The sequence below is a fragment of the Pogona vitticeps genome, chromosome 14 (genome assembly GCF_051106095.1).
Source record: "Pogona vitticeps strain Pit_001003342236 chromosome 14, PviZW2.1, whole genome shotgun sequence".
Lineage (NCBI taxonomy): Eukaryota > Metazoa > Chordata > Lepidosauria > Squamata > Agamidae > Pogona > Pogona vitticeps.
In genome coordinates, this window is record NC_135796.1 from 3,944,317 (window position 1) to 3,964,097 (window position 19,781).

Consider the following 19,781-nt stretch of genomic DNA (forward strand, 5'->3'; position numbering starts at 1 on the left):
CAGTCGTTTGCTTATTACAATATCAAGAAACAAATATCTTAGGGCAACTTATACAGACTAACAAATTATACTCAGGATCAGCCTTTTGATGGATTAGAATCCAGTTCATCACATAAATGGATGGCTCTTTGTCTCATTGGGTAACTGTATTTCTACTCAACTTGGCAAGTATCCCTCTTTTTTTTGACTACATCTCCCAGGCTGCCCCAGGAAAGCATGACCCGTAACCATGGTGGCTGCAGGATTCTGGATGCTGTAGTCCAAAATGGCAATGTTTCCAAGCCGTATTTTAATAAACATTGTCAGCAGGAAAAAAGCAGATGGAAACAGGATCCATGCAAAATAGTGGCCCATAAATAGTGCTGACTTTGCCCTCATTTTATTTAAAAACAAGCCAACTATTTATTTCTTTGAAAAATTTTATTTGTTGTTGTTCTGCAAGGGCTGGGGTAGCCGGAGATGCCAAAAACAATAACAAACATTGTTTGAAAGTGGCACATCTCTTTTAAAAAAATAAAAACAAAGACTTTAAACATTTTTGAAAAGTCAAGCGTAAAAATCGGTTCTTGTAAGCAACACAGGCTGCCCTGCGGGAAAGAAAGGGGGCAAAAGAAAACAAAACAGGGGTTCTCTCCCCCTGCTGCATAGGGACGGCGCCAACACGGGTAGGCCCGCGAAGGGCGCTCTGCACACGCTCAGAGGTGCCAGGATTAAAAGAAAAGACAAATTGGGAAGGCGATGCACCCCGACTTTCGCCCCGTGGAGAGGGAGACGAAGGAGGGGAGGTTTATCCAAAGTCCTTGGGGAGGGGGGGGAGAGAGACTGCCTTGCCCAGAATCCGCAGCCCACAGGGGCCGCGGTGGGGACGATGGGCTTTGTAGTGACGGCGCTTTCCAGAAGGGAGGAACCTGGCCATGGCCCGGGAGGTGGATCCCGGGGCCGGGCGCTCCTCCTCTCCGGGGGCCGGGCCCGGGCCGAGGCGGGGAGGGAGGGAGGGCGGTCCCGCTCCGGGCCCCGCCGGCCTGCCTGCCTGCCTGCCTTCTCTCTCGCCGGGGCCTTGCTTGCTTGCGGGCGCGCCGCCGAGGAGCCAGGGCAGCCCGAGGCCGGGCCGGGCCGGGGCAGGCGCGCCATGGACCTCCGGATCCTGGAGCACCGGGTGCGGGTCCTGAGCCTGTCCCGCGACGGCCTCTGGCTCTACACCCACCCGCTCCTCAAGATGCTGCTCCTGCCCCAGCGCAGCAGGTGCCGTCCCGGTGGATTGGGCCCCTCACCCCCCACGAGGGGGGAAGGGGGGAATGGGGTGGAGGTGGGGACGCTCAGACGCGTGTTCCCGGGGGGGGTGGCCGCAGAAGGGGCGCCGCGGCCTGCGCTGGGTCGGCCCTCTTTGTGTGTGTGTGCATGCGCATACACGTGTCCTGGGCGTTCCGAGGGGTTGGGCCAAGGAACAGTTCATGGACCCGATCTTTGGGGCGCGGGGGTGGGTGGGCGTTTGGACCAGAAATTGGGGTGGAGGCCCAGTTGCTGGCGTGTGTGTGTGTGTGTGTGTGTGTGTACACGTGTATTAGGCTGGGGCATGCAAATATCCTGGCCCAGGTGTTCCCCCCCCCGTCTCCCCGCTCAGGTGAGCGCTGTTGGTTATGCGCCTTAGGTCCCAGGTTGCGGGCACACATGCGTGTCGACGTGCACCCGGGTCTTGGGAAGTGGGTTGTGGGGAGAAATGCAGAGCAGTTTGGGAGGTCAGAGCTTCTGGAAAAGGGGCAGGATCCGACCCGAGGTTCTGTCCCCCCCAAACCAGACCTGGCCTATTTTAACCAACCTGGGGGTCAAAGACATCAGGTGTGCCCCAGAATGTGTGTAGAAATTGGGTATTTCCCCCCTTCTTTTAAAGGAATACTTTTCCTTCTGGTTGTTGCATTTTTTATTGTCAGTTCTTTGATTATTATTTTTTTTCATGGTTTGGTGTGGAATCCGGCTAATGTTTTGATTGCAGCTTGATACTTTTTACCCGGGAGTTTAGTAAATAAACAAACCAATGTTTCTAATTGCTGGCCAGGGTGTTCCTAAATCCTGGCTTCACCCTCCTTCCACTCAAGCTGGCAAAACAGCAATCGGGTGAAAGAATTCTCTGATCTGCTTTTTTTTAATTGCAGAAAAGAGATGCAAATTTTTCCCCCTTTAAAAAAAGAGAGATTTGCTCTTTATAACCCTGGGGATGAGTCTCCACCCTTTCTTAAGAGTTTGATTCAATGACTCACCATCCCTTTTGTGGCCGTCTGCCGTAATTATTAATTAGCAGGGTTTTCCGGATTTATTTGGTTGAAGGTTCTGTCCAGTTTTTGAAATTCTACACATGCAAAATGTTTGCATGGAATCTGATCCCGGCGAGCAAAAATTCGGTTCTTTCCCTTCCCTAGAAATACCTTTGAAACGTGTAGGACGAAAAGATGGAAGAGTTTTGAATTTGCTTAGTTTGTGATGTGAAAGCTACCAAAAGTAAATCGACTTACATTTTAATTTTTTTAAAATCAAAATTTCAGTTCATTTTTTTCCCCCAGAACTGGCCACTCGCTCTGTAACTCCTACAGAGAGATACACCAATTTGCACAGTTTAAAAGAAGGGAGGGGAAACTTTGAAAACCTCCATATATTTGGAACTACAGACCCCACCAGTCCAAACCAATATGACCAGTTGTTAAGGATTCTGGGAATAAATATTCCCGAAATCCGGAAGGCCAAAGGTTTTGCCACCCCCAGTTTCTAGAGCATGAAGTGAGGATGATGCTGTAATTACAGAACTTGCTTTTTTATGGTGTGGAGTCACACTGTGGCCTTTTTCATAAAGTAAAAATATCTGAAAATGGTGCCATAATACAGAGTAAGATTTGCAATCAATGTGATCTTCTATGAAATCTCCAAATTCCAGGGTTCACGTCAAACAGTGTTTTAGATAGAAAATCGTGTTTTGCTGGGACAATGCATGTCTGTTCGAGGAGCTTGCTTTCCTTTTAAGAACTGGATCCTGGCAGAGTAATAAAGAGCCGCTTAACTACACCCAAAGAATTCCAGTCTTTCAGAAACGTGGGGCCTAACTCATCTTTTAGCCTCTTCCAAACAGTTTGGGCTGCGTGGGACGTGGGTGGCGCTGCGGGTTAAACCGCAGAAGCCTCTGTGCTACAAGGTCAGAAGACCGGCAGTCATGAGATCGAATCCACGCGATGGAGTGAGCTCCCGTCGCTTGTCCCATCTCCTGTCAACCTAGCGGTTCGAAAGCATGTAAAAATGCGAGTAGATAAATAGGGACCACCTCGGTGGGAAGGTAAACAGCGTTCCATGTATAGCCGCAGTGGCCACGTGACCACGGAAAGTGTCTTCGGACGAACGCTGGCTCTATGGCTTGGAGACGGGGATGAGCACCGCGCTCTAGAGTTGGACACGACTGGACTCAATGTCAAGGGGATACTTTACCTTTTGGGCAGTGTTTCTCTGTCGGAGTCTAGAGCAGGGCTGGGGTGTGTATGTCTCTGACCTTCTAGAGATCAATGGCAGCAATTAAAGGATTATGGGGATTGTAGTCCTAAGCCTCTAGAGAGCCTTGGGCAGACTTTGCTTTATAGGTGTAGCCACCAGACAATCTGTTGACCACCCCCTTCTTACCAGCCTCTTAACCCTGCTTTCCAGTGTTGGCCCAATCTGTTATTTTTTTAACAATTGCTTTTCCCTTCCCTCCAATTTCTCTCCTTTTTCAACCCCCCCTCCTCCTCGTCGGCCCTTCCTTGATGTTGTTGGGTGAAGTTGGACAACTGAAGTGTGATGGTTTGCAGGAATCAAGCAGGGAGCAACTGTGGGCAGATGGGCTGATTATTAAGATCTTCTTTTGGTGGGGATAATTTTGAATTCCCCCCAAAAAAGAGTGAAGTTTCCTCAGTTTCATTTTTTTAAAAGTTTAGAAATTTGTTCTGCTTTTGTTGTCGAAGGAACAAGAAGCAAAGCCCACAAACAAATTCTGCAACCAGACTATTTCTAGAGAAGCCTATATGTAGATTGCTAGGGAATTTCTGAGAAGCTAGAATGCCAGGTGTAAGCATGCATTTTTTGGACTACAGACCCCATTATTCTCCACTTTCAGAGTCCTTCTTGCCCAATCCAATTCTTACACACACCTAAGTTTGTGCTCACCTGGAGAAAAAGCCCCTCTAGCTAGTCTCACACCTTGGATGGGCTTAACTTCCTGTTTGAAAAGGAAATTGTGCCAATGGTTGCAGCAAAACATCCTTTTCAAACAGGAAGTTAGGCCTACCCAAACCTGGGTCATCTCTCCAGGCGAGCACAAATTACGTGTCTGGGAGATGGAACCTCTGGCATGGAGAATTATGGGATTTGTGGGCCACCTCCACCACCACCCACACCCCAGCCCCCCAAAATATGCATCCCTAGCTGGGTTTGAGAGCTGTTAGAAATTGTTTGGCAAAGACAATTTTAAATCATCCAGTGAATTTTACAATTCATTGAGGACTGGAACCTTGGTTTCTTCCTTGTCCCAATTAATGCTCTAAAAATAGTAGGCCACCCTGACATTTTATGCAGAGCTATATCCATGAATATTTCTAAATGATGGGAGTCGTAGTCCAAAGATTCTCCACTCGTGTTCTTTACGGCCAGCATGGCAATGCAGAGGAGTAGCATCTTATCAGAACAATCGTTTTTTGGGGGGGGGGGAACGCTTTTTCCTGAGCTGATGTTAAAATTAAGCTCTCATTTTTCCTTTCCCACCCTGCTTCGAATTCCTAGTCGCCTGTGGAGACAAGGCGAGTCGCCAGATGTGTCCACCAACAATATATTTCTTGGTCCGTTGCCTGCTCTTTCTTTCTGCCTCTTGTATTTTTCTCAGGCTTTGGGTGCGATTTTAAATGTGAATCTATGAACCTTGGCTTTTCGGTAGGAGTTTTGGCACTTTACGTGGTCCTGATTGTCCTTACAACAGCCCTGCAAGGCGGACCAGCCTTATCCCCAGATAAGGAGCTGAAGGGGAAGGGAAGGAGTCCTATTAAGTGTCAAGGCTGTCGGTGCAAAGAGGTTGTCCTGATTTGCCCACTTTCTTGGCAGGGGTGGCTCCCCAGCTGTCAAAGCTGTGAATGGTCTTGGCTTAAGTCCCATTTCCCTCTGCCTCCCGTCCCCGCCTTCCTGCTAGGATTGCAGGATCGGATCCACACTGTTTCCTACGAATAAGTGAGTGTGCTGTGGGAACGCAGAAGGGAATAAACGTGAGGTTTAAACGTCATTGACATGCGGCTGTTTTGTGCTCTCCGGGAACACTGGGAGTTGTAGTTGAACAATACCTAGAGGGCCACCAGGTGCCCATCCATGCAAAGGGAAATAACCCATCCTTTGGAACTGTAGGTAGGATGATAGTGCAGTTGCTCACCCCACCTGGCTAGTCTTGGTTTAAATGTTGGGCTAAACATCTTAGCAGCCTTAGTCAGAAAAAAAAGGGTGTGATGATCGCAGTCCTGTAGCATCTGTCGGCCTCGTATGGTGCTCATCTCTGATCTAAAACTGAATCATCCCAATTTTAGATCGAACCGAAGCCTCCAGACGCTCCTCCCTTGAATCGTGGGTGGTCCTAGCCGGCAAGACATTTACCTGGCTGGTTTGGTGGCTGGTGAGCCTTCCCACAATTAACCTCCGAAGGGTAATTGGGATTCTTTTTTGTCTCCCTAGGTGCAAATTCTTCAGCTTAATTGAGACGCCTGAAGACTATACCATTATGGTGGACGAGGAAGGCTTCAAAGGTACAGGACTGTCTCGGGCATTGATGGTCGTGGGCTGGTCTCTCTGTTTCCTCCCCTGGGCAGGCCCAAGATTTCTCTGCCCTCTGCTGTCTTCATTTTGTTGCATAGTGATAAGAGCTTTTCTCCATGGTTCCTCAGTTAAAATTTCCAAGGGGGGGGTGTAATGCAATTGAATTAATAGTCGTTGTGAGTTAATGACCTCTGAAAAGTCCTGTTGCAAACAGCTCTGCTCAGCGCTTGCAAATTTTAGGCTGTGGTTTCCTGTATAGAGCTGATCCATCTCATGTCTTCCTCTTTTCCTGTTGCCTTTCATTTCTCTCCCCTCCCCCACACAATTATCTTTTCTAATGATTCTTACCTTTTTATGATATGGCCAAAGTATGATAATCTAGTTTAGACATTTTTGCTTCTAGAGGGAATACAGCCTGGATTTGATCTAACACCATTGTGTGCTATCAAATTGATTCTGACGTAGATCAAGCCTTCTTGGTGTTTTTTTCTTTCTTTCTACGAAGTATTTAGCTGTGGCTTCCCCCTTCCCTTCTTCGGGGGGCGGGGGTTGCCCTGGGACTGTGTGAAGCTCGCCCAAGGCCACCCAGGCTGGCTCTCTTCCTGGGAGGTCCAGTGGGGGGAATCGAACTCACAACCTCTGGCTCCACAGCTAAGCGCTCCAACCCAGAAAGTTGGATCTACAACCTACATACCTCTTTTTCTGGTCATCTGTGATATTTGTAAAATTAACTTTTTCCCCTTTTGGCTTTCCTTACTATCCAGCTTCCTCTTCAGTACATAGTAACGGATAAAAAAAAATAACAAAAATAGAAAAGTGGACAAAGCATTTAAACCGATGCTTAAAGGTGGGCCTCTGTATGGACTTTAAAAGTGGCTTCTCTGGTCTGTCCCCACTTAACCTCTGACTGCATCAAGAACTGGTGGATCATAGCCTGAGATGATGACAAGAATTCAGGTAGTTAAAAAAGAGGGGTAATCTTGTCCTAAACTGTTTAAGGGTCTTTGCTGGTAGACCTGTGGTTAATGACCCCCCTTGAGGTTACCCAGCATCCCTTTAATAGCCTCTGGATTTAAGGGTGAGGAAGGCAGAGGAGACTTTTGACACGGTGGTTAAACTGCAGGACTGCAGCCGAAACTCTGCTCACGACCCGGGGTTCAATCCCAGCCAGCCGGCTCAAGGTTCACTCAGCCTTCCATCCTTCTGAGTTCAGTAACTTGAGTACCCAGCTTGCTGGTGGTGGTGAGGGGCAATGTGTCGCCTGCAGAATGAAGTTGCAAACCGCCCAGAGAGTGCTTGAAGCACTACGGAGCGGTATATAAGCAGCACACTTGGCTTTCATTTAAATAGGGACTTGGCCGCATCTTGGAAAAGTCCTTATTCTGGACAATAGGGCTTCAAATCCTTCTAGCCGATGTGTCCTTTTCTTCCTTCCTGTTCTTATTTTTTATCTTCTGTGGTGGAGTTTTGAGATTTGTGAGCCTGTGGAGTCTAAATTCTGCTTTTAGAAAACAAGAACAACAAGAGGTTATTTAATGTTGGTGCAAATCTGTAAACATGGGCTGTTTGGCTTGGCAGGACCCCCCGGTTGGGTCTGTCAGCAGTAGACATCTGTCCCTCCGGTGCAGGCTTGGCTGGGCTTGTTTTGGAGGCGAACCTTACTGGCGGATCTCTGTAGGGTATCTGAACATCTGTGAAAGCCTGGGCTTATGCCCAGAAGGGTGAGAGCGATATGAAAATGATCCCAGCTTGGCACCGGGTCCAAATGTAGAGTTGCTCCCGTTTTGGGGTATTTCTGCCTTCCCTTGTCTGCAGCTTCCTGTTGCAGCGTACACTGTCACGAGATAAAGGTCAAACAGTGCATCTTATGGGGCCCGGCACCCACTTGTTGCTCTGTGATCAGTCCCTCTTTTCTGCTCCTGGATCCTTCCTCTTACCTTTGAGGTACCTCCCTCTGGCCCCTCTAAAAATACAAAAGACCTGCAAACACAACTGGAAAGATTTTTTGATTGTACAGTGGTGTCTCGCTTAACGGGTGCCTCGTTTAACGACGAATCCGCATAGCGATGAATTTTTGCGATCGCATTGCGATGATTTAGATAGGGAAAAATCGCTTCATGATTATCGGTACCCTGTTTCACATACCGATCATCGCATAGCGATGATTTTCCAACAGCTGATCGGCAGTTCCAAAATGGCTGCCGGGTAAAGAAAATGGCCGCCTACTGTGTTTCTGCCCGGATTCCTCGCTTACCGGGCAGCGAAAATGGTGGCCGTATGGAGGATTTTCGCTTAAAGGTGAGTTTGACGCCCATAGGAACGCATTGAAGGGGTTTCAATGCACTCCTATGGGCTTTTAAAAACCGCACAGTGACGAAATCGCTTTGCAGCGATTTTTGCTGCACGGATTATCATTGCTATGCGAGGCACCACTGTACTAATGCAAAGAGTCTCCTGAGTTGGGTCCAGCGCTCGGGCGTCACTCAGACGTTTTGCCTTGGGAGCAAGAAGAAATGTCTTCTTTGGATGGAGAAGCGAGAGGCTTTTTCCTGGATTGGACGGTTGATTTGCGGGAAGGCTTCCTAAAATCCCGGCGTTCTGTGCGAATCATTGGTTCTCAGTCGCTGTTCGTCGGTGACACCCAGAATCAATCCAGGCGGGATGGAAAGTTTTTGTAAGCTCGGCAAAGAATTTATTCTGTTTCACTCCCTTGCAGTTCCTGTCGCAGTAAAAGTCACATCGGCCAGCAGCGTTGCTGGTTTTCACTCTGATTTATTTTTGTTTTATCCTGCCGCAGTTTTTATATCCTTGCAGCTTAGTAAAATGATAAAAGTAAGAACGGAAGGGCTTTAAATCTATTCATATCCGCTCGGGGGTGAGGGGAGCCTCTTGTTTTTGGCACGGAGACACCCACAATCTTTTATTATAGTGCCTTGTAGTGTCTAAGATGTAAAAGGGTGGGAATGATTGATTGGTAGAAACTTCTTAGCACCTTCCGGCCAGGTTTTTACCAGTCTCGCCCGGAGATGCTAGACCTTCAATCTTCTGCTTGAAAGCTAGCCTCTCAGAAGAGTTCCTTCATTCTGCCATCTCTTTTATTTATTTATATTTATTTATTTACAATATTTTTTAGCTGCACCATTGCCAGTGAGTTCCAAACATCCGTGAGCCTTGTTTTCAGGGTTTATGAGAGCAGGATTCTCCAGAATATGATACCCACCCCAAACGTGGTCCTAGAGAAATGTTTTTAATCATCTTTAGACATACAAGAAATGGTTAGGACTATCAGTTGGGCATTAAAAAGCGATTTCCAGTGCCTTGCCGATGTAGTAAATCACTAGAATACATAAAACAAAAGGATGATCATGGTAACCTTGGGTTCAAGGTTGTGATCAAGGAGTTTTTTCCCCCAATCCCCCGCAAGTCTGAAAGGGAAGAGATGGACAGCAGATCTTGGCATTGTAAATCTGTTTTATTTACCCCGCTCGGGGAAGGGAACAAGGAAGGGAGAGAGGAAGCGGCCCCGGGCGGCCTGGCCAGTGCTGACAACAGCAGCTTCGGTGTGACCGGCTCCTGGATTTTCTCCAGGATCGGGTTTGGCAGCACATTTTCAAAGCAGCTGGAAGGCGCGGCTCTTCCAACACGGTGGGATATATTGTTTTTTGCACCGTTCCCATGGAAGAGGATTTTCGCCCTCGGGAGAAAAGGGATGGGGGGTGGGGAAGCTACCTGGCTAGCACTGCCCGGTGGCCGAAGCCGAAGGCTGACAGGGAACTTCTCTCCTCTTCCTCTTGCTAGGGATGGGGGTGGCAGAAAAGGAGAGCCCCCCACCCCAATGTTCATGTTGGCTCCCAGAAATACAGTGGTGCCTCGCTAGACGATGATAATCTGTTCCACTGAAATAGCTGTTTAGCGAAATCATCGTCTATCAAAAAGCACTTCCCCATTGGAATGCATTGAAACCTGTTTAATGTGTTCCAATGGGGAAAATCGTCGTTGTCTAGTGAAGATCGGCCATACGAAAGCCGTTTTGCAAACCGCCTATCAGCTGTTTAAATAGCTGTCTTGCGAAGCTTAGGTCCTGAAAACACCTGTTTTGTGAGCGCGGAGGGAGCTGTCAAAATCGTTGTCTAGCAAAAATCGGTTTGTGAAGCAGGGACCAAACATTGTCCAGCGAAATTCCCCCATAGGAATCACTGTTTTGCGAATCGCTATAGCGATCGCAAAAAGTTAATGTCTAGCGAAAAAACTGTCATGCGGGGTAACTGTCTAGTGAGGCACCACTGTATCTCATCTCGGCATGGTAAACAGAGACTGAATCTGCATTGAATGACTCCAAAGTCATTATCCAGCCCAGAACGCTTGGGCAACTTTCTCTGTGTTCTAAGGCCTGGGACAAACCCCCAGTGAGCCAATTTTCCATCCTTAGCAGTTTTACCCATCGGATCCCTCTGGGTAGAAGCAGATGTTGGGGGGGAGGAAGGGAGAAGAGTCATCATTACAATCTTGTGCATTTCTTGTTTCAGATTAGCAATTCTGTGACACTGCTTTTGTGTGTGTGTATATGCGTGTTGGATTGTGTCACTCTTTGCTGTTTGTATGCAAATGCTAGTGCCTTCCTTAGCTGCCATTACAATAGGACCTCCTTATCCACGGGATCCGTATCTGCTGATTCACTTACCCACGCTCTGAAAATATTAAAATTACTAAGAATATATATAGCAAAGTCATTACCATAACTGTCCACTAGAGGGAAGCAGAGACCATGATACCGTATTTTTCCGTGTATAAGACCCCCCTATGTATAAAACGTCTCCCACTTTTCTAATCCAAAATTAAGAAATCTAAGTGGGGCTTAGCAAGTGTAGGGGGAAAGGGATAAAATGGCTTTGATCCCTGCTTTCCCCTCCACTTGTTTTTGTTCTCTCCTCAGCTTGCTTCTATGTATAAGGCGACCCTCAATTTTTAGTCTAAAGATTTTAGACAAAAGTATAGTCTTATACACAGAAAAATACGGTATGTATAGTGTTCACTGCGTTTTCAGCATCTGTAGGAGGGTTTGGAACCGATCCCCCCGTGGATATGGGAGTCTTGCTGTAGTTCCGTGCGGCAAGGGGATGATATTTCTGTTTAACTTTAGTTCCTACATGCCTTAGCAATAATTGGTACTAAGTAAGCTGTTCAGAGAAAGTGCATGGAAGGAAGGATAGGGGCTTGTAAAGTTATTTTTAAAGTAATTAGTTACTATAAGTAATTAGTTACCATCTCAAGGCCCCCTGTTTGTATTTACTGTAATAGTTACATTCTGCTAAAAGGAACCCTTGACTTTCCAACTAAGTACAGTGGTGCCCCGCATAGCGAGGTTAATCCGTTCCGGATTAACCATCGCTATAAGAAAACATCGCTAAACAGGATGGAAAATGCCATTGGAACGCATTAAACTTAGTTCAATGCATTCCAATGGCTTCTGTACTCACCGTTAAGCGAAGTTTTCCCCATCCGCAGCCATTTTCGCGCCCTCGGTAAGCGAGGGCAGGGCGCGAAAACACTGCGCGCGGCCATTTTAAGCGAGGCACCACTGTAATATAAGGCTAATGCAGATGGAACAGAAGTTTGCCCCCTTTACTCTGCCATCTTACAAAGAAGTGTGGGGTTTATTGGAATTTACTTTCAAATGTTTCTTTAAAAAGCCACTTTTCTAAGAACTGCATCTCTTCAAGAAATCTTAGATATACAGTACTTTTAAAAATAGGTTAAAACCCCCACTTCCTCGTTGGACCCTTTCTCTGTGTGTGCACGCATCGACATTAATTAAAAGCATCTAACCTGGAGGTTCTGGCTGTGGAAAAAAACCCAAATGGGAAACAGCGTACGGCTAAAATATCTCGCCTGCAACCATCACCACAAGAGATAATCCATGCTCTCAGAAGGCGGAGCCCACTGTTGTGTCAGTGTGTAGTTTAAGGTGTTCAATTTATGTATATTGTTTTTGCAAATCTTTTTTTGTTTGTTTTATTAGACATTTTTTTATTTTGCATTTTTGTTTCTTAAATGAAAAAAAATCAGAAAGAGGAAGGGTTGAAAACCAGGGAAAATGTCTCTTTATGGAGACAAGGCAGACCTGGTTTGCATGGCAGGAAAAATGCAACATCATGAGTGCAGAATCAGGTAAATTAAGAAATGTTTTGTCAGGAAGAGACAAATAATTATTTAAAAATATGAAGGCTACATAGCACTGAACTGTAGTACAAACGTGCTCTCTGTCTGTTCACCTTTTCTCAGTCGACAACAGTGTAGAGTTAAAGCATTAACCATTATTCGAATGGGGGAAGTGTTTATCCTCCACCCTTTTTAAAGGCTGCAGCGCTGAAATCATAAAAGGAGCTGCAATAATTCCATTACTCTGGAAAAGGAATGGGGTTTTCCCTCCTTCGATGGCAATCCAAAAGCAAGGCGGATAACAATCAATGATGTTTTTAAAAGAATCAAATTGACTTAAATCACAATTTAATTTTTTTTAAATCAATTTTTTAATTTGAATCATCAAAAAATCATTTTTTTTCTGCATTTATATTGTGATCACTTTGATTTAAATCAGATCCGCCTTGCCGTAAATTCATTTGCAGAAAGAGTTAATTTCGAAATAACGAGTTGATTGAAACACAATGCCATTTCAAATAACTGGCTACATATAACGTCTTGCCTCCAACTTCTGAGAGAAGGATCTCACACCTTCTCTCGGAATATTTTTCCAAAGTAGGAAAGGAAAATATTTTATAAGATCCACACAGAAAATAGTTGCATGAAAACAATGGCCAGTGAGTTCATTCCAAAAAAAATTTGTTTGAAGATCCTTTCTCCTAGGTCACCACTTCCAGACTCTGCTGGAAATTAAGGCCAACAAAAATCTCTCCCGGCTCTTTTGCTGCGAGATGCAATTGTTGGGTTTTAATTCTCCGAATCTAAATGCTTTCCTGCTTTCTTGCTTTTTTTGCTAGCCAGTGGATTCCTTCCAGGTCCCAGGCTTCCTACGGGCCCAGAGACTCCGCCTGGAGATGATTGTTCTTGTGTATGGCTCCATCCTGTTTCCTTGGAACGGAGCGCCGGACAGACTGTGCAAAAGTAACTCTTTTGTCTGCATTGGGAAATGCTGATTTGAGCAAAAGACGGAATACGTTGCTTTCAGTTGGTATGCTTCCCACCCACCCACCCATGCACGTGCACGCACTCAAACGCAAACATTGGGAAAGTGGCTTAGAAATGTAGACCACAAACGGAGACCTCAGCACGTTCTGCCAGGCACACATGTATCCGTTGTTTTGTTCAGTTGTGTCACCTGAGGCTGGACGCCCTCTTTATTTATTTAGAAGCTCCTGAACCTGCTTTCGCATCCCTTTATACAGCGGTGCCTCACTTAACGCCGATAATCCATTCCAGTAAAATCGCTGTTAAGCGAAAACATCATAAAGTGAAAATAAAAAGCCCATTGAAATGCATTGAAAACCGGTTCAATGCGTTCCAGTGGGCTAAAAACTCACCGTCCAGCGAAGATCCTCCATACGGCGGCCATTTTCAGTGCCTGTATAGTGAGGAATCCGTCCCTAAACACAGTGGGGAGCCATTTTAATCACCTGGTGGCCATTTTGAAAACCCGACAATCAGCTGTGAAGATCATCGTAATACGAAGAATTGGTTCCCAAAGCAGGGAACCGATCATCGCAAAGCGAAATTCTCCCATTTAGACCATTGTTTTGCAATCGCAAAACCGATTGCAAAAACATCATCATGAAGCGGATTCATTGTAATGTGGGGGTAATCGTAAAGCAGGGCACAACTGTATTTGTGCCGAGGAACAAAACAACCCCATGGAACAAGGCAGAACGTGTGAAAACCAAAGGAGTCCCGGCAGCAGAAAACATCTGAAAAATCAAGACATGCCGTGCACAAGCGATCTTGCGTGTCAGAACCGGGACATTTTAGTGCGTTGGTCAGACAGTATGAATGAGGGTCACATGGAGAGGACGCCCCTCACGGTCTTCTTGAGGTCTCCATCTCTCTTCTGGCCGATTTTCCCTCAACGCCAGACAGGACGTGGCGTCTTTCAAATGGGTCATGGGCGTTGGGTCTACCAGGTTGGTCCCGAAGGAGACACTCTCTCGAAGATCTGGACCAGCGCTGATAGGTACCTCTGTGTGCAGAGTGGGGATTCTGGGTATTGTAGTCCCCCCAAAAGTAAGGCTTCCTAAGCTCTGATGGAGACCGTCTGCCTTTGATCTGGTGAGAAATGTTATCGCCGTTGGGATGGGTGACCCGTAGATAGCCTTGTTTTGCATGAATGTTGTTTTTTTTTTAAAAGGACTCTCAAAGATGGTGGCCCTCACCACATCCTGTAGTAGGTGACCCCGTATTTTGTGGGGTACTGTATACAAAGGCGCCTGAAGCACTGTGAAGAAGTTCTTTCTTGGTCCTCCTGCATGCCCCGTCCTTCAACTGTGTCGGTTCCAGGAATGGTCAAGTCGGACTCAAGTCATACTGGCAACTCCCCCCCCCAATGACTCTGTCTTGACTCACAACCCCGAACTCATCCACCCTTCCCTTTTTCTTGGAGGGGGGGGAGACTTGTTTTTAATAGGGATTTGGGTTTGGGGCTGGAGGATTCAGGCTTGCCAACGTCCCTGGTCGGTTCTAGGCATCGGTGTGACCTGCAACTTGGTTCTGTCTGGGACTTGGTGTAGTTCAATGACAAATTACTAAGGGGTAAGGCGATGCTCTTCAAATTGGCAAAAGACCCACCCCTAAGAAAAAATCAGGGTGGCGGAGGCTAATACTTTGGAATACGGGAGGTTTCAAGATGGCCTTTACAGATTAGAAAATGGGGCCAAAACAAACCGAATGAATTTCAATAGGAATAAATGCAAAAAAATGGCATTTGGGTGAGAAAAAAAGGGGTGCACCTATATGAGTGGCATCTCCCTTGGCAGGAATCGGTGTGGAAAGGGTCGAGGGTCTTACCATGAGGCAAGCACGGGTCAGCTGTGTGTGTGTGTGGGGGGGGCAGCAGAGAAAAGGCTGATACCTTGCTAGGCTGCTTCAGTGGACAGAGTGTGTCCAGATTTAAGGAAAGCGTCATGCCTCTGTATTCTGCTTTTCGTCACGCGTCACTTGCCCACTTCGGGACAGTACAGTTTTAAAAGAATATGGACAAGAAGCAAGTCATCCAGAAGGAGGTGAGCGACGTGGTGATGGATACGGAAACCCACAGCTATGAGAAACGGTTGAGAGAACTGAGTATTTTTCGTCTGCCGAATAGAAAAATAAGAGAGGGTGCAAAAAAAAAAAAAAATCAAGCCTTCTCTGCTGGTCTCCAAGGCTGCCTCACGGAAGAGGAAGCAGTCTTGTTATCTCTACTGTTCCAGAAAGTAGGACATTCAAACGACAAGAAAGGACGCTTCCGGAAGAACTGAGGGTGAAAGGGAGGAGGATTTTGGACAAGGCTTCTGGGGTTTGTTAAGAGAGTGGAACCTTTTCCAAACTGGACATTTTCAAGCAGAGGTGGGACAGCCCTTTGCCAGGAACGCTTCGACTTGGATTTCCTGCACTGGCCGGCGGCTGGATGAAATGATCTGCGGGGATCCTTTCCAGACCTCCAGCCCTAATTCTGAGAATTCCTCCTCTGTATTTTCTCCAAACGACACATGTTTTTACAGAGCTCTGCTGTGTCCTCAAGTAAAAATCCCTGCATGTTTTCTTTTTCTTTTCCTTATAGGGCACAGTTTTCCTGCTCCTTTATCCCTCGCCTGCAACCTTTCCGCGCTCGACACCTTCCTTTCCCAGGTGTGGTGTTCTGTACAAGGTGTTCTGAGTCCTCTTGCGGCATGCATTGGCCTAAAGACATAAGGATATATTGGGAAATGGTATTTAATGTTCATAGGTCTATGTTTACAGGGGAGCAGATTCCTTTACTGGAGGACAGGGAGCAGGGTGTGGTCTTTGGCTTGCTGGTGGAGGTGGGGAGATGATGGATCGGGAACCAGAGCCTCCCTCAAGGTCACCCGGCAAATTCCTGCTGAACTGAGATTTGTGTTGGTCGAGAATTGGCTGCTTGTGGCCCCTGGCCTGTTTTCACGGCTCGGGGACATGGGCTGATTTCAACTCTTAAGACTCTACCCGATCTAAATCCAAATAGGAGAGCCACTCATTTTTAACTGGGGGGGGGAGCAGTCTTGGGAGAAAAGCAAGACAGATCTTAAAGAAACAGATGAACTGGTTTTGAATGCAGCTGGATCCCGAGAAACGGCTGCCTTTATTTGGGCCATGGACGTGCTCGACCCATAAGCCGGGTTACAGCTAAAGGAGGCTGCTTTGTAAACCCCTTTCCCCCGTGTGAATCTCAACAGGTTTGGAGAGAGCTTGTAAATCCACATGAATGTGTTTTTGGGAAGCCTGTAGCTGAACGGTAGAATGTTGGTTTTGCTTGTAGAAAGCTCCTTGGACCCATTTATGGCATCATTTTCTTACCAGTGTGATGTACTGGATAGAGTGATGAACGAGGATGCAGGAGATGTGGTATGGAATCTCTGCTTGGCTGTAAAAGCTGATGGGGATGAAACGCCTTAAATATTTCACTTACTTTGAAAGCCATATTAAGGTTGCTGTAAGTTGGTTCAGAATTGACGGCACATCATACACCAGCTATTAATGATAATTACCATATTTTTCTGTGTATAAGACACCCCCATATATAAGACGCCCCCCACTTTTCTAATCGAAAATTAAATCTAAGTGGGGCTTAGCAAGTGTAGGGGGAAAGGGATCAAAGCTCTGCAGAATCACTTTGATCCCTGCTTTTCCCCTCCACTTGTTTTTGTTCTCTCCTCAGCTTACTTCCATGTATAAGACGACCCTCAATTTTTAGTCTAAAGGCTTTAGACAAAAGTATAGTCTTATACACTGAAAAATATGGTACATACCATCCAGCTCATTTTGAAAGTGACCCTTTCCAGGTTTTCTAGGTTGAGGGTCCTTAGAAGTAGTTTACTGTTATTTTCTTGGGGTGGGGGCTCTCTGGAACTGTACAGCTTTCGCAAGGCTACACAGGCTGACTGTTTTTACAAAGCGCAGTGCCCCAGAGCCAGATGCCTAACCCTAGGGCTGAAATAGGTTCTGCCTGAAACTCAGGGTCACTGGGATCTCTCTCTAGAGAGGTCAGGGATCTTACTGGATATAAGGCACATTCTTTCCAATGTATGTGTGCTGTCTTTTCTAAGAAATCTAAGACCTCGGAGAGAATATTGGACCACCCTCTGCCAGATCTTCTTTGACTGGGATTCCTGCCTCGAGCAGGGAATTGGACTCAATGGCCACAAGAGTCTTTTCCGACTCCATGATTCTGTGAGATCCTTGGTCCCGGGTCTCACTTGTGGGCTTTTGAGGATTAATGGACAGCCCATTCTGGAGGGGAAAAGTTGTACTTATTGGGTGGCTCTTTCGCTTCTGATTCCAAGAGGCGCTTCTCTTGGAGGTTCTAAATTAGCCTCTTTGGTGGGAATGGGCAGAGTTCTTTCCTCCAGATCATGTTGGGAGAGCAGCTGATCACATTGGCTCTGCTGGTGAAGGCTGATGGGAACTGTAGTCCGGCCACTCCTTCAGGGGGTCAGTTTGCCCACCCCTGCTTTAAAGCCTAAAGCTCTTTAGGGACCGGGTTGCTCCTGGAATCTTCTCCATCTGCATGAGCAGAGCTTGTAAATCTTTTTTTTTTGAACGGAATGGGGGGGGCGATAACAGGATTCTGGCTCTTGTAGTTACAAAAACAGGATCCTGCCCAAGCACTCCTCCAGCCTGTAAACGAGCCCTTTCGTCCGAGAACTTCATGTATCTCTTCCTTTCCTTTCCTCCCTGTTTTCTAGCCAAGGATTTTTTCCCAAGTCCATTTTGGCTTGGGTTCATTCTGGAGGGGTGTTTTTCCCCCCTCAACTAGCCAACAGTTTATCGTGGGTGGGAGCAGGCGTGTCAAAGGCGTCTGAAGCTGATTGGTCCGGACACAGGCTTGGAGCCAAAAGGCTGCGATTTTTTAACAAACGGAGGCTCTGGATTTCAGGGGTTTGGTGGAAATCTCTGTTCTGTTAACCTTCCTTGCTTATTAAAACTTTTTTTTTTTAAAAAAAAATAAAAGCCGCTAGAGAGATGCTGCACCGTGCCTCTTGGCGGTGTGTTAAAAGAATGCAATTAAAAAAATATATACAGCTATGTTTGGTTTGTGAAACAAGCAGAGAGTGCCAGCAGTGGAAAGTTGTGCCATCTAACCCAGCGCTTGGAGAAGTTACTTTTTTTTCTAGGACTACAGCTCTCAGATGTAAGAGCTAAGCTGGCTAGAAGGTTCTTGGAACTGGAGACCCCAACAAAGCAATTTTCCAGCCAAGTTTGATGTCAAATGCGGGGGTAAGGCATAGTTACCATATTTTTCCATGTATAAGACTATACTTTTCTCTAAAATCTTTAGACTAAAAATTGAGGGTTGTCTTATACATGGAAGTAAGCTGAGGAGAGAACAAAAACAAGTGGAGGGGAAAGCAGGGATCAAAGTGATCCTGCAGCGCTTTGATCCCTTTCCCCCTACACTTGCTAAGCCCCACTTAGATTTCTTAATTTTGGGTTAGAAAAGTGGGGGTGTCTTATATATGGGGGTGTCTTATACATGGAAAAATACGGTACTTTTGGACCATGAAAGGAGTGCACTCTGTAAATGCTCAGAGGTTATCTTCCATTGGAAGGCAGAGACGGATGTCCTGGCCTCCCTTTCCTGTGTTCCTTTGCCACAGAAGCTGCCAGATCACTCCTCTGGCCTTGTAGAGGGTGATTATTTGCCCAGAGCAAAGTAAGAGCCAAATGCTTAGGCTGCTGGTGAAAAAAATATTTCATAAAAGTGTTTTTTTTCCCCAGTTTCTTTTTCCCTCTAAGCCACAGCAGACCAAGGGCCAGGCTGAACCAGGGGGTGTTCAAGGCATTGAAACATAGCTCCCCTGATTATATTTTTAGAAGTTAGGGACCCGTTTTGGGAAGCAGAGTCCAAATGATCCCCCTGACAGTGGGGTACGCGGGTGGGGGCTTTTGCTCCTTGCTCCCTGCTGCTGTCCTGCTCTGGACGAGGGGGGTCTCTGAGCTGCTTCCCCAAATGTTTTGGGGAACTTTGCTGGAATGCTGCCATGTTGAGTTTGGCCCTAGAGCATAGACAGCGTCTCTCTCCCCCCCCAAAAAAAATCTGGTGGTGCTTTCTAGGCACGTGGGATTACAACTCCCTTCATCCTCAGCCGCCACAGCTAGTGGAGATGATGGGATGTGTCATCTGGCACATCTGGAGAGCACCAGATTGGGGAAGCCTCTGTGCCTTGATTTGGATTCCTGCCTTGGGCAGAGAATTGGACTCAACGGCCTTATAGGCTCCTTCCAACTTAGTTATTCTGTGATTTTCCACTCTGGGAGTTCTGCCTACGTTGCAGATACCTTACAAGCACTTAATGCGGTGCGCCAGGGGAAAAGGTTAGAAGGGTTTGAGGTTTAGCTCAAGTTAAGGCTCAAAAACACCAGGAGTGGAGAATTACAGTATTCATAGTCCAGAAAAATCAAAAAATCCAATCCCGAATAGTAACGCCATCTGTCATGTTTCAGTCATCTCCCATTGGCATTGGCTGGAATCCTCCTCTCTTCTCCCAAACGTTCTGTTGGCCAAGAATAGATTTCTCCTGGATTTCACCTTTTTACTTTCAACTTCCTGGATATTTGAACAGTGTCAGTGGCCCATCTTTTGGTGTTCGCATATTTGGGCAGGTCTCTGCCTGTGGTGTTGAGTTCAAGCCCCTGTGGCTTTTGCAAACCCACATCTGGCAACACCCCATCCCTTGATTTTGCAGTTTAAAAAAAACAGGTTATTTTCTGTCTGTCAAAATTTGTCATCTCCTTACATTTCTCCTCTTTAAGAATTGGTC

General features: G+C 46.5%; 1 protein-coding gene and 1 long non-coding RNA gene across 2 annotated transcripts in view; both read left to right on the forward strand.

The window, feature by feature from the left end:
* The first annotated feature begins 1,012 nt into the window (after positions 1–1,012).
* CASTOR1 (cytosolic arginine sensor for mTORC1 subunit 1) overlaps positions 1,013–19,781 on the forward strand; it is a 32,313-nt gene continuing 13,544 nt past the window's right edge. The window contains exons 1-2 of the mRNA XM_072983682.2: positions 1,013–1,242; positions 5,719–5,789. Of these exons, the coding sequence (XP_072839783.1) occupies positions 1,130–1,242; positions 5,719–5,789 (184 nt within the window). The 5' untranslated portion in view covers positions 1,013–1,129. The remainder of the gene's footprint in view (positions 1,243–5,718; positions 5,790–19,781) is intronic.
* On the forward strand, positions 11,369–17,946 carry LOC144584741 (uncharacterized). Its single transcript, XR_013539168.1, has 2 exons — positions 11,369–12,044; positions 12,082–17,946. It is a non-coding gene; the product is annotated as an uncharacterized LOC144584741 (long non-coding RNA).